The sequence below is a fragment of the Giraffa tippelskirchi genome, chromosome 1 (genome assembly GCF_054371585.1).
Source record: "Giraffa tippelskirchi isolate mGirTip1 chromosome 1, T2T-mGirTip1v1.2.pri, whole genome shotgun sequence".
Lineage (NCBI taxonomy): Eukaryota > Metazoa > Chordata > Mammalia > Artiodactyla > Giraffidae > Giraffa > Giraffa tippelskirchi.
This window is the reverse complement of record NC_137275.1, coordinates 194,784,223-194,799,304: the sequence shown is the minus strand read 5'-3', so window position 1 is coordinate 194,799,304 and position 15,082 is coordinate 194,784,223. Positions and strand designations below refer to the sequence as shown.

General features: G+C 42.8%; 1 protein-coding gene across 6 annotated transcripts in view; it reads right to left on the bottom strand.

The window, feature by feature from the left end:
• The window catches only part of NTRK2 (neurotrophic receptor tyrosine kinase 2), a 386,793-nt gene that overhangs the window by 82,125 nt on the left and 289,586 nt on the right, over window positions 1-15,082 (bottom strand). For all 6 annotated transcript variants that reach the window (XM_081521581.1, XM_081521570.1, XM_081521594.1 and 3 more), the window contains one exon: window positions 9,905-10,035. In XM_081521581.1, coding sequence (XP_081377707.1) covers window positions 9,905-10,035 — 131 coding nt within the window. The remainder of the gene's footprint in view (window positions 1-9,904; window positions 10,036-15,082) is intronic.

Genomic DNA, 15,082 nt, shown 5'->3' with positions numbered 1-15,082 from the left:
ATGCTCTCATGGTTCCAACTCTAACAAGTCAAACATCTAATGGGAATCATGAGGTTAATTTCTAATTCACATACTTTAAGTACTTGTAGAATTTGGGGAATAAGATTGATGGTTTGTGTGTGCATATTATATCAAGTTGCATATTACAAATGCTAATCTTTGAAAGACAGGAAACTAATTCACAGCAACAGTCATATTAGAGAAATATTGACTCAAAAGAATGAATCAGAAGTTGGCCTCCGATATGGACAATTGCAAGATACTTACAGGCTGTAAATACACCAGCATTCAATTGACTGAGATAATTCCACTGGATAGAAAAGAGCTGGTGGGTCACTATAGACCCTGATTCGACTCTGAGTTGGGGTGTCATGTTAAAGTCAATTAAAAAGCAGCCCATCTACCACAATGCATATTTTCAAGAGATGCAGAGGAGTAAAATGAATAGCCCAGCTATGTTTGGTATCAGATGAGTCCTTATTAGAGTGGAATGTACTGCTTGGTTTCAGCATTTCTGAAAAGATGTATGTAAATTGGAGAAAAGCCAAGAAAAAAAGGGTTAAGGAGACAAATTAACAAGACAAAAAGCAGATCTCCCGTCAAAGGTTAAAAGTTGAAGTTACTGGGGAAGGGACATTGATGGAGCAACTTAATAACTGGGGCCCAAGTGACTCCAGTACAAGAGGGATTCTGACATGAGAAATGTTACTGTCCATCCTATACCACATGTGAGTGTGCACACACACACCTACACGAGCACATATACAGGCGTGCACTCACCAAGAAAGAATGCACTTCCACTACAAGAAGATAGAGATCTATTAAGCAATGTCCAGACAATAAGATGATTAAGCCTTTTAGCAAGCCACTATTAAAAGTTTTACAATTTGTTACCAGAAACTTATAAAGATGGAACTGATAGTATTTTCTGCAACATTATATTCTCTTAAGGAATATAAACTATCTTTTAAGGGCAACACTGACAAATCTTCTCTTAACCACATTAATCTTGTCATCAATTTCTATTTGTGGGAAAGGAATTTCACATACTAAAGCAAATTAAGAAGAGGAGAGGGGCATAGTAAGAGGGAGGAATGGGTAAGAGACTTCACAAATAATCAAGATGTGAGAACAGGATGACTCTTCTTAAAAATTAAAAAGAAGGAAGAAAAAATGAAGGAAGGAAAGAAGAAAAACAGGAAGGAGGAAAGGAAGGAAGGAAGAGAAGAAGGGAGAAAGAAAAAAGCCATCTGGTTTAGAAATAAACTTGTGTGGATAAAGTACTTGAATTGATGAACTCTTGACACTCTTTCTTACCTATAGATTGTTTTCCTGTTCCAGAACCTGTGATTCTGGAAAGCGGTTCTTTTCAAGCTCTTCTACTGCCCTTACAAATATTTTAAGACAACTGGCTTTAGTTGCTTCTGGCCTGCAAGTGGGCTCATCTGTGTCACGTGACCACACTGGATGCTTGGACTGCAGGCAGGTGCCTGGCAGGAACACTGAGTGGAATAACCGGACACATAGTATTTCCTTCTTAAGGAATCTGAAGGTGAGTTATAGAGACCATGGGAGCAGCAGGTGGCAAGAGGCAGCAGCCCAAGGCAGGGAGCACAGAGGGGTGAGACAGCTGTGCCACGCCAGCAGGCAAGCCTGGAGGAGAGACCTAGTGCCTCCTGCAAGGATAACAAAGGGACTGCCCTAAGGGCCAGTTCAGAACCTAGTGAGCTTCTAGATCCCCACTGCTCTACTCACAGTGAGGTCCTGCAAGTCCTATTTGAATTGGTCATCTTTCAGTTTCTCCTGTCAGATCTCTTTTCCCCATCTTCTCACTTAGCAGCTCTAACATTCTTTCAGGGAACAAACGCCTCCCTACATTTGGTCAACATGTGTGAGGAGAACTGACCTCATCTTCCATTTGCAGGGATAGGCATGTGACCCAGGCCTGGATAATCAGAACATTCTATTCCCTTGGCTGGAGGGCCTCGTGAAACAACTCAAGATAAACCAATAGGAGTTGGCCCTTTGACTTGTGCATAATTGTTGGGAAAGAGGAGTTCTCTTTTGGGTTGCTAGGATGGCTGCAGGTAAACCCAGAGCAGTTGTTGCTTAATCTTTACCATAGTATGGGGAGAACCTGCCCGAGAATGCAGTCAGCATAGAAGAAAGCAGAGCCGAAAGATGGAGAGAGAGAAAATTGCTGATGCCGTGGAGCTAGCTATACCTGAAGCTAGGGCACAAACAGCAAGGTTTTCCAGTAGTTTAGGCAAATAAATTCCCTTTTCTGCTTAAACCAGCTTGAGTTGGGTTTCCAGTGAACATTATACTGCTCTTATTATCAAAGCTGATTGAGATATTTTGCTTGCATCCCCTCACGAGGCCAAAGCACTCACTCTGGAATTTTCTTTATTTCCACCTAGTCCCTTGAACTGCATTTCTACTTGGGAAAACAAGAAAATCTCTCTGATTATCATACACAATTGAGCAAAACTACCCACTCCTTTGTATTACCTCCTACATCATGTTGAATTTCCTCAATTTGGTTTATAGGGCATGTGTAGGATTCAGTACATGAAAATATGATGCACAGCACTCATCTCACACGCTAGTAAAGTAATGCTTAAAATTCTCCAAACCAGGCTTCAGCAATATGGGAACCATGAAATTCCAGATGCTCAAGCTGGTTTTAGAAAAGACAGAGGAACCAGAGATCAAATTGCCAACATCTGATGGATCATCGAAAAAGCAAGAGAGTTTCAGAAAAACATCTATTTCTGCTTTATTGACTATGCCAAAGCCTTTGACTGTGTGGATCACAATAAACCATGGAAAATTCTGAAAGAGATTGGCATACCAGACCACCTCTTGAGAAATCTGTATGCAGGTCAGGAAGCAACAATTAGAACTGGACATGGAACAACAGACTGGTTCCAAATAGGAAAAGGAGTACGTCAAGGCTGTATATTGTCACCCTGCTTATTTAACTTACATGCAGAGTACATCATGAGAAACGTTGGGCTGGAGGAAGCACAAGCTGGAATCAAGATTGCTGGGAGAATTATCAGTAACCTCGGATATGCAGATGACACTACCCTTATGGCAGAAAGTGAAGAACTAAGGAGCCTCTTGATGAAGGTGAAAGAGGAGAGTGAAAAAGTTGGCTTAAAGCTCAACATTCAGAAAAGTAAGATCATGGCATCTGGTCCCATCACTTCATGGGAAATAGATGGGGAAACAGTGGAAACAGTGTCAGACTTCATTTCTGGGGGCTCCAAAATCACTGCTGATGGTGATTGCAGCCATGAAATTAAAAGACGCTTAGTCCTTGGAAGGAAAGTTATGACCAACCTAGATAGCATATTTAAAAGCAGAGACATTACTTTGCCAACAAAGGTCCGTCTAGTCAAGGCTATGGTTTTTCCAGTGGTCATGTATGGATGCAGAGAAGGCAATGGCACCCCACTCTGGTACTCTTGCCTGGAGCATCCCATGGACTGAGGAGCCTGGTAGGCTGCAGTTCACGGGGTCGCTACGAGTCAGATACAGCTGAGCGATTTCACTTTCACTTTCCACTTTCATGCATTGGAGAAGGAAATGGCAACCCACTCCAGTGTTCTTGCCTGGAGAATCCCAGGAATGGGGGAGCCTGGTGGGCTGCCGTCTATGGGGTCGCACAGAGTCAGACATGACTGAAGCAACTTAGCAGCAGCAGCAGCAGCAGCATGTATGGATGTGAGAGTTGGGCTATAAAGAAAGCTGAGCGCCGAAGAATTGATGCTTTTGAACTGTGGTGTTGGAGAAGACTCTTGAGAGTCCCTTGGACTGCAAGGAGATCCAACCAGTCCATCCTAAGGGAGATCAGTCCTGGGTGTTCATTGGAAGGACTGATGCTGAGGCTGAAACTCCAATACTTTGGCCACCTTATGCAAAGAGCTGACTCATTGGAAAAGACCCTGATGCTGGGAAGGATTGGGGGCAGGAGGAGAAGGGGACAACAGAGGATGAGATGGCTGGATGGCATCATCAACTCGATGGACATGGGTTTGGATGGACTCTGGGAGTTGGTGATGGACAGAGAGGCCTGGCATGCTGCGTTTCATGGGGTCGCAAAGAGTCATACACGATTGAGTTACTGAACTGAACTGAACTGAGCCTGGGGCTTATGTAGAGGTCAGAGTTTTAGTCCTTGGTCTGACATTATGTGATCTTGTTCAAGCCATGTGACTTTGGAAGGGTCATTTATCTTCTCTGGCCCCTCTTCTGTTTCCTCGTTGGCAAAAAAGTATGAGTTAAACTAAAGAATTTCAATAATAGCTCTATATTTCTGCATAGTGATTCAGTTATTTCTAAAATGATTTCTCATTAGATTTATCATATATATATACATATACACACACACACACACACACACACACACACACACATACACACACATATACTATACACACATATAAATAGCTGATCAAATCATTTCCTTACTTGGAAGTGCCAACTGCCAACTCTTTACTTTTTCACAAGGCTCTTTTTCAATAGTCCATCCATCCATCCAACAAGCATTTATTGCCTGCCACTACATACTAGGCAATGTGCTAAAAGGCATGATTCCTACCCTCAAGAATATGCCACTCTACTGGAGAAGACAGACACATGTTGTTGATTAAATATACCCACAAATACATGTACTGATTAACAGCCTTAACAAATGTGCTTAAGGACAAGTACAGACACCTTAAGAACATGGAACTGGGAGGTCTGACCTAGACCAGGGAGTAGCAAGGGGAAGTCTCCTTGAAGGGGTAACCTGAGATGAGAGCTGATGGGTGAGGGGAGCTGTGTGGCTCCTGTGTTGGGCTGGGTCCCCCAGGCATGGGCACGGCTGTGGTGTGTTAGATGCTACATGAGCTGGCTCATGGTAACGTGCCCCAGAGTGTATCAGTCAACTTTGCCAAAACCCTTGCATCATTTCCTCTGTTGTTGACAAGCAAATATTTAGCAATATGAAAAGAAAAAGCCCTCCATCAGATACTAAAGAAAGTGCCTGCTGAGCTCTGACATCACTATTTCACACCTTGCCAAGTCTTCTTGTGCAGCATCTATGACTCGTTTTAACTCACACCTCAAGGAAGTCACTCGACTTCTCTGGATTTGTCATTTATAAAACATGAGACGTGGGTTATAGATATGATTTCTAAGACCTCTCTTGTGTTCAGTTCTTTATGTTTCTAGGAATACACCTGAGTTAGTGGAAAGGGGGAAGAGAGGCCGTGAATCCTACAAAGCCCACTTGTGGCTATATTTAAAAAGATGAAAATTAGTGCACATTCACAGCACAAGGAAATGTTGTAGGAATTGTAGCTATTGAAAAGCAAATTGGATGGAGCCAAAAATAGTTAATGCATCCACAGCTAATGCAGAGAAACTGCAATGAAGTGTTTCCTTGGCAATTGAGTTACTTAAAGATAAAGGAACTTATTTTGATCAAAGACCGGTTTCTATGCATCTCATTTTCTCTGTGGGTTCTCCAGTTGTCTTTCAGCGGGAAGGCACAAATCCATTTCACTAAGAAACAAAGGTCATCCAAAAATATCAAGAAAAGGGCAATCCGACTGGATCCAAACAAGCAGATATTCTAATGGGAGAGGCTGGCTCAGGCCCTGAACCCTTGAGGGGTCTGCACAAGCCTAGGCTAACTCCCATCTTAAACTGACTTCTGTGGATCCCTCAAGCTCTTTAGTCATTTGGAACAAGCAGCGTCAAAATTTACAGGAAACTGACATCTGTCAGTCTGAATGGAAAACCTTGGATTTCAAACCAGTCAGCTCCTTCTAGAGAAGGAAAGAGGACAATAGATGCTATTTCTTAGCATGCATAATCAATGCTGCGGGGGTTGCTAGGCAACGGGCAGGAAGACTGTCAAACATCCCTGGGTGCCTCCAATGGAAGAGAAGCAGCCCCCGGCAGCCACTCCTCAGAGGTGACAGGTTATGGAGGCCCTAGAGGCCATGTTCAGTTCCTTTTTAAAAAAATTCCTTTATTGTGGTCAGGAAGGCAGCATAGACATTTTCCTCCCAGACTTATCAGATAGTCTTTGAATACACTCACAATTGCCCCACATGCCTAAAAATGAGCAGGTCAGGCTGGCAAGAGGCAGCTCTATGAAATGTCCATGTGTTATTCTGACCTCATTCATCCCAGGGCCCATGAAAAATCGGACTTGTTTCTTGTGTGGCTGTAGCCTCTGGATCTCAGACAGTTAAAATGGGCACCCACCCCGCTGAAGCTTGAAAGCATTCTGGCAAAGGTAAACAAAGCCTCCGATTTCCACAAAAGGCCACATTTGAGGTCAGGGAGATGAGATTTCTTTGGTGTGCGACCTTGAAGTTGAAATGACTTTTTAAGCTGTAGGTATTTTGTTCTCACTACTTGAGACAAAGGGACAAATTTTCTTTGTTTTCTTTTTCAGCAGTTTTGATTAAAGAGCAAACATTCATCGTGGGTTGTTAATCTGCAAACAATTATTTGGCAAAGCCAAGAGATTCATGGGGACTGGGGCCTGGGTCTGGGTTGAACATGGGATGAGGGCTGTGATTGGGATTTAAAGAAGCCTCACTAACAGTAGTGATGGGAAGCATGCTGTGGGCAGGACCATTGGCTGAACATTGCTGACACCAGGTAATCCTTCATCTTTACTAGATCGAGCTCTGAAATCCTGTTTAGCATGAGTTGGGAAGGAAAAGGGATGTCTGAGTTAAAGGTGCCCTGGATTTAGCTGTGTAGCATTGGCTCCTTAAAGGACACTGCAAGAACTACATAGGAGCAAGCACAGAATTAGGAATAACAGGAACATGAAAGGCAATACCCACTGAGAAATTCTGAGTCTATTTCTATCAAGCTGAGGGCTTCCCACGTGGCACTAGTGGTAAAGAACCCACCTGCCAATGCAGGAGACGTAAGAGATGTGGGTTCGATTCCTGGGTTGGGAAGATCCCCTGGAGGAGGGCATGGCAACCTACTCCAGTATTCTTCCCTAGAGAATCCCATGGACAGAGGAGCCTGGCAGGCTATAGTCCATGGGGTGGCAAAGAGTTGGACACGACTGAAGCAACTGAGCACACACTATCAAGCTGAGGCCTCTCAGTTATTCCTACACTATCCTCTAGGTTTCCCTCATTTCCTACGATTTTCTCACATTCAAAGATTTCACCTTGTGACCTCATGAAGTGAACAGATCCCTGGATGGCCTCCAAACATCAGTGGGAAACATGGCCCAGACCTTGGCCCCAGGGTCCTCATTGTCCTTGTCTGTGACACATGCGAGACTGGGGTTACATGTTCCCAGAATGTCTTCCAGCTCTATCCTTGTATCAGGCTCTGAATCTCCAAAAATAGAGGCACCTTTTGGTCCCATTTTTCCAAAGGGGGGAAAAAAAGATAACAGCAGAAGAAAGTGAAGACTGCAGATATAACACTGCCAAATGTTCTGAACATTTTGTGCTTTAAAAAAATAACAAACTCTTTGAGTAAATGAAAGAAAAGAGGAAGCCATCTCAGCAGCAGGAATTAAACATCCTCAGGGTCCCTGCAGGATTCTCCTTTTACCCCGCTCACCCCGTTTGACCTTGATTCTCTCCCGCACCTTCCGTCCCCTCTTCTCTTCTCTGTCTCACTACCCCCTCCACTTGTCTATCTTAGTGAGATGATGTTTATTTCATAGATATTACATTTCCCATCCCTAGAAAGGCCTGTCCTTTATTCACCCCAAAATAGAGCTTTTTAGGAGCCTTTCCTGAGAGTTTAAATGTATCTGAGCCACTCAGCTTAGTTGCTTTTGATGGCAAGGAAAGCAGATGCATGGCGTTTCATTAGGATGAACTGTAACAGAAACTGTGTTCAGTCTGCAGGTTGGGAAAGTTCAAGAATCATTTTATTTCTCTCCTCGGTTACCCATTACACATATTTTGAAGTATTTTAAGGCTAAGTACAACAGTAATGGAATACATATCTCTTTTAAAAAATGAAAAGTTCCTCAGTACCATTTTTCTAGATTCCCTTATATATATGTCAATATACAGTATTTGTTTTTCTCTTTCAGACTTATTTCACTCTGTATAATAGGATGAACTGAGGTTCATCTACCTCAGTTCAATTTGCAGGGCAGGTATAGAGAAGAAGACATAGAAAACAGACTTGTGGACACAATGAGGGAAGGACAGGGTGAGACAACTTCAGAGAGTAGCACTGAAACATATACAGTACCATATGTAAAGCAGATAACTAGTGGTAAGTTGCTGCATAACACAGGGAACTCAGCTCAGTGCACTGTGGCAACCTAGAGGGGTGGGATGGGGTAGGGATGGGAGAAAGGTTCAAGACGAAGGGGACATATATATACTTATGGCTGATTCATGTACTTATACAGCAGAAAGCAACACAACTTTGTAAAGCAATTATCCTCCAATTAAAAATGAACAAAAGTTAAAGCATTAAAAGACCAGACAAATAAATAAATGAATAAATAAATAAAACACATCCATCAACTCACAAAGAAAGTTGTCCTGGTTATAACGAGGAAATAAATGCCATTTGTACAAATACTTTGTGTTTGGCCAAACAAACAAATAAAAACCAAAACACAATCATCTTACGTTAGGTCACGAAGTTACATTTTATTACATTAGCCACGTACTTATTCATTTGGCCCTTAATTCATTTTATAAACATATGCCTCTCTTAAGTGTTTTACATAAATTGTACCTTGATCCTTGTGATTTAGAGGGCCCAGTGGAAATTTCAGCCCTTTCAATAATGTTTATCTTATTGAAGATGCTGCTGCTGCTAAGTTGCTTCGGTTGTGTCTGACTCTGTGTGACCCCATAGATAGCACCCTACCAGGCTCCTCTGTCCCTGGGATTCTCCAAGCAAGAACACTGGAGTGGGTTGCCATTTCCTTCTCCAATGCATGAGAGTGAAAAGTGAAAGTGAAGTTGCTCAGTCATGTCCAACTCTTCGTGACCCCATGGACTGTAGCCACCAGGCTCCTCCGTCCATGGGATTTTCCAGGCAAGAGTACTGGAATGGGTTGCCATTTCCTTCTCCATATTGAAGATGAGGTCTCCTTTAAAAAAATTATTGTAATTTAACATATACACATTTATTATTTTATTTTATTTTCCATGCCATGGGGCATGTGTGATCTTAGTTCCCTGACCAGGGATCAAACCTGCATCCTCTGCAGTGGAAGCATGGAGCTTTACAACCACTGGACTGCCAGGGGATTCCTCAGGTCTTCTTTTTAGAGTTTATGGATAAATGGTTATGACAAAAGACTTTCAGACTTCTGTATTTCAATAAAATCTCGTGTCTCCTAGGGTGGTAAGATCCATCCCCCAGAGATGTTTCCTTTCCAGATGCCATGTCTGGGGCCTTGGAGACATTTGGAAGGGACAAAGTAAGTATAACAAAACTTCTTGGCAGAACTGAGGCTGAGAGAGGGAAGTGAAGGCCACAGTGTCCTTTCCAGGTCTTCTAAACACAAGACAAGCTCCAGCTGAACTTGGACATGCTCTGAGCAATGTGAGGAGACAGCAAAATCTCCAAGTTTGGTGGGTCAGATTGTGTTTGACCCCAGTGACTTCTGTCTAGAGTTCAGTTAACACTGACTGGGGAGAGTAGCTCAGAGATATCCACAGCCTGCAGGCTGGAAAGATGTTCCTGACCAGAACCCGTGGTTCCTGTGCCCCAAACATCCTTCCCACTGTCCATCACTTAAAGGAATTTGGACACATCCACCATGGCAGATGTATTTTGCTCCTGAAATGGCCACTGCAATAAAGGAAAATACAGCAACACTTCTACTCGTGAGTAGTGTCCATGGGTAATGAGACATTCTGGAGTGTTCACTTACCTTCACGGCCACCAAGATCTTGTCCTGCTCAGGACAGAGGTTATAGCATTCAGCGAGGAAAACTTTTCCAAAGGCTCCTTCACCTAGCTCCCTTTTCAAGACAATGTTGTGTCGCTTGATGTGCTGAACAACTGTAAGAAAAAGACAGAACAGAAATTGGAATCGAGGCAACCAGAGCTGAAGGCAAAGGGCAGGAGTCGGCAGGCTGCATCCTGAGCTCACAGATCTAGAGCCTCTCCTCTGCACATAGAAAACTGGAGGATAAACTCAGCATCCATCCTCAAGGTCCACCCAAAGGGCTTCCAGGCAGTCGGTGGTTTAGGCTTGCTCTCCAGAATGGAATCACTGTTTTTGATAGAACCAAAGGAATCACTTAGTTGTTGGCTGCAAAACATCATTCATGAGCTTTATGGACTAAGAAAGGGGAGAATTGAGAAGGGGGTGGATATGAATGGCAGGTCTCTCACAAGCCAGATGCTTTGCATATATTCGTCAGTTATATCTAGTGGGAAAGGCAGAGAGCTAGCTAGGAAGCCCTAAGCCTTTGTTAAGTCCCTTCAAACTACTGAGGGAGACAGGCTCAGAGGACACGAAGGGAAAATGCAAGATATGTGCATTGCTGATGAAGGCTGTGTCCTCACCTCACTTTTTGCTTCCTCACGTGGTGGGCTCCATGCTTGAGTTTTGGTGACTCCTTCTGTTTAGACCAGAAACGTCTAGCCCATTGTGCTACAGGCTGGCTTCCTTAGCTCCTTTCTAAGAGCAGGTCCTAGCCTTGGCTGTCCAAAGCCAAGAAGAGACATGTAGAGAAGCATCAGGGGAAGGGGGACTATTTATTCCTCTCATCCAGAGCTGAGCTGGCCCATGCCACTCATCCATCACCTTCCTGGAGGAGGCAGGAGGCAGTCCAAAGGCGGTTCTTTGGGAGCCCAGTAGTACGCAGTGGGAGGCAAGTGAATGATTCTCAGGACAGAGCTGGTGGAGAAGCCTGAAAAGAGACTCTGCAGAGGATAGAGGACTCCATAGTGTGAGCTTGGGCCCCATCACCCAGCACATCAAGTGTTGGGTCCCTGAGCCCAGGGCTTCCACTGGGTCACTGCCACCAGGCTTTTCTGAACTTCTCATCCCTGAGTGGCAGACTGAAAAAAGAGACTGTGAGTCCCTCTAGAGCTTGGAATGTGCAGTCAACAATATTCTCTCATCGGACTCTTAGAAGCATTCTTTCCTACATTTTATACATGGGGAAGCTGAGTCTGCAGGAATTTCAAAGATTCATAGTGTGGGAATGGAGGAGTTGGGATGTGAACTCAGGTTTGTCTGAACCCAGAGTCTGTAATTTTTCTTCTATACCAGAAAGTTCTTTTTCAGTTGTAAGTTATGCTAAGTGTGATGAGAGAAAGGGAAGTATGTAAGTAAGAGAGTAAAAAGTAAAAATAACGTCCCAGCTTCCTCTCCACTTAGTTCAACAGCCAGTTCAAATTATCAAAAGTTCCAAAGAAAATACAAAGCTTATCTCTACAGTTTTAATAAGATAATAACATGAATACCCATGAAGTCACCATTCCATTAAGAAACAGAACATCCCTAGTACTTTTGAAGCGTCACTGTGTTCTTTCTGGATTGTACCCATTTCCTACTCACCTCCCAGGGATAATCACTAGCCTGAATTTTGTGTTAATCATTTCCCTTGTTGGTTTGCTACCACTGACATCTCCCCAATGAGAGACTGTTGCCTGTTTTGAAGCTAATAAATGGAGTCATATTACATGCATCCTTCCCTGTCTTACATCTGTCTCTCAACATTGTTCTTGAGACTGAATTACACTGTATGTAGTAGTAGTAATTCTTTTGCTTTTACTTTGTAATATTCTGTGGAAGGACTGTAACACCATTTATTTATCCATGCTAGGTTGATGGATATGATATATACAGTTTCTTCTTAGATACAACTTGATATAAAATGTAAGTGGTGATTAAGGTTTTGCTTTAGTAGGATTTTCCCCCTGATAATTCATGTGGTTTGAAGCTATGGCTGCTTCCATGGGCCTCTGGGAACTCAGGGTGATAAAAATCAAAAGGTCTTTTATGAGCAACATTATTAATGAATCTAAGAATGTATATTAATTTCTCACGCTCCAGCAGTAATGCCTAAATTTAAGAGGGGAAAGATGTGTTCATTAGGAAGAGTGCCCATATAAAGAGATGAATGTAATTCTTGCAGAGAATTAGCTGCCCTATTTAAATCTAATATTTAACTCCATGGTTGTCATATGTTCATTGAGAATTAAATTGCCACTTGATTTACTTTACACTCTAACCAGATCAAGGCTAGTATTTAACTTTTTTTTTTTTACCTTTGATTTACACTTTTCTTGCCTCCCTCCTCCCCTCTCTCCTTTCTTTCTCCTTCTTTCCTTCCTTTCCCTTTTTTACCTTTCCTCCCTGCCTCCTCATCCCTCTCTCTCTCTCTCTCTCTTTCATTCCAAGCAGTAAAAAAAAGTTGATGGGAAATAACTTTCTAAAGCTATGGATAAAGCCACAACTTCATCATCTTCCAAGCTAAAATTGATGACACCAGTTTTACCACACTGACCTTGAAGGCAGTAGACACATCTTTTAAGAAATGGGCTATTTTGCATTAATTTGCTTTGCTATGTTTGGGATATAGTAGATTACATGAATGGTGGCCTTTTGCCAATGTACTCCCTCTAAATAGAAGGAATTTCTCTTTTCTAAGACTGGAAGCCATTGAGGGGCACAGGTAACAAGTTTTTGTTTGTATTTGCATTTCTGCCAGGGTCTCGTAGTGCTCTGCACACAGCTGGTGCTAACCAAATATTTGTTGGAAAATGTGCCAAATGAAAATAGAAGCAACAGACAAATACTGTTCAGTTTTATTATTTCAGTTAACTGACAATAATCCTATTGAGTGTGCAGGCAATAAAGAAGCCCAATTCTCCAAGATGTCAGGAGTAGGAAGAATAACTAGTCTGAAGCTATCACATACTTTAGCTAAGAATTTCTTCCCATTCTCCTCCAGGAGAGCATTGAAACATATCCTAAACTGCCTCATTGCCTGTTTCCCTCAATCACCAAAGGAAATCCTCGGTACCCTCTCAGACCATCCCTCTTTATCCAGCCTCAAACTGCCAAATTGCTCATAAGTGCCCCCAAGCAGAGCCAATGCTAAGCCCTTTGCCTCCCTCACAAGCCCTTCCATCATTTCTTCTGGGTGAAATGCCCATCATCCAGTAGGTCCCTGTATCCTAAATCTCTCCTTAAACTTCTTTTTACCTCCTCAGCTCCAATAAAACCTTGGCTTTGCTGAGGATAGGCTTCTCTGATGGCTCAGCAGTAAAGAATATGCCTGCCAATGCAGGAGATGCAGGTCAGGAAGATTTGATCCCTGGGTCAGAAAGATCCCCTAGAGAAAGAAATGACTGCCACTCAGGTATTCTTGCCTGGGAAATCCCATGGACAGAGGAGACCAGCGGGTTACAGTTCCATGGGGTCGCAAAAGAGTCAGATACAAAATGACTTAGCAACTAAAACACCATCGCCACAACGTGCCTGAGGACACCCATGACTTCTCCCTCCAGCCCTCTCAAATGAAAGCCATCCCCACCCTTCATTCTCAGGTACATCAAGGCCTTTGTGCATGATGTCTGACCATGACCCAACCCTCCTCACCCCACCATCTCCTGCTTGAGCCCCAACCAGTTGAAAGCATCTGTCTTAGGGAGCCATTGCCCTGTACCACGTTGGGCCCCTCACTATGACATCTTGGCTACCTCACTCACTCACTGAGCTCCTTGCTCACATTTTCCCTCTCTACCTCCTGATACCAGCATTCTAAGAGCCCGAGGCACAGAGGGGTAAAGTACTAATAGTTTGCTCAAGTTGCACAAACACTCAGCTGCCATTTGTCTTGTGTCTTTCAGCAATGCAGCTAAGAGGAAAGGCATTGGGAAGTATGGTTTGGCTGTTTGCATGGCATTCAGCTGACTTTTTCTTGGGAGTAAGACTTCCTTTTTTAAAATTTTATGTTATTATTATTATTATTATTTGGTCGGGGGGCAAGCTGCACACATCCAGGATCTTAGTTCCCTGGCCGGGGATCGGACTTGAAGTGTGGAGTCCTAATCACTGGACCACCAGGGAAATCCCAAGACCTTCTTAATGAAAAAAGCAATGCACTGGTTTCTATTCTAGAAAATCTCACTGTGGACAGGTGCTTTGAATAACACTGCTTTAAAAGGCCCTTGGAATATTTGGGTTCATTTTATGCAAAGTATCCTTGGTCAAGTGAGTCTAAGTGAAAATCACTCAGTTGTGCCTAACTCTCTGCAACCCAATGGACTGTAGCCCACCAGGCTCCTCTGTCCATAGAATTCTTTAGGCAAGAATACCGGAGTGGGTAGCTGTTCCCTTCTCCAGCGGATCTTCCCAACCCAGGGATTGAACTCAGATCCCCTGCACTGCAGGTGGATTCTTTACCATCTGAGCCACCAGGGAAGCCAAAGATTCCATGATAAATAAGCTATTGAGTAAGCATGTTAAAAATGTTTACATTCTTTATTTCTTAGGTCAGTCAAAGCTCTGCTTTTAACTTCAGGGACTCCAGTAAAACCACCTCAAACCCAATATGAATAACTAATGAAAATAAATAAATCAAAAGCCCAGACTCTACCATAAATAGCTTCTTAGATTTGAAGGAATAAAAACTCAAGACAATAGTTGATTTCTTTAAATAATTTTTTTAATAAAAAGTACCTTTGTAAAATTCACCTTGCCAAAGATAGGAGTACCCAGAAGAGGTGTGTGTGGTGTAGGGACCACCAAACTCCTGTGGGCTGCAGACTGACCTATGTATGTTCATATAGTCAAAACAAAGGGTGTGATTAGATTATTGTGCAAATAAATCTACTCTATGGAATCAGGGAGAAATTGATGACCAGAAGTAATAATTTAGATGAGGAACTAAAAATTGTGGATGTCTTTATCATGAGTGGAATTTTCCAGGGTGGAAATTCACTGCACTTGGGCATTTGCTTCCTAAGTACCAGAACTGAGTGGATTTCTAGTTTTGTATTAGCATCACATTACAGCCACTGAAAAATGCATTTTGTCACAAAAAAGTTTCAATAGTTGGTGGGGATGCTTGTAGTTTCAGATGGT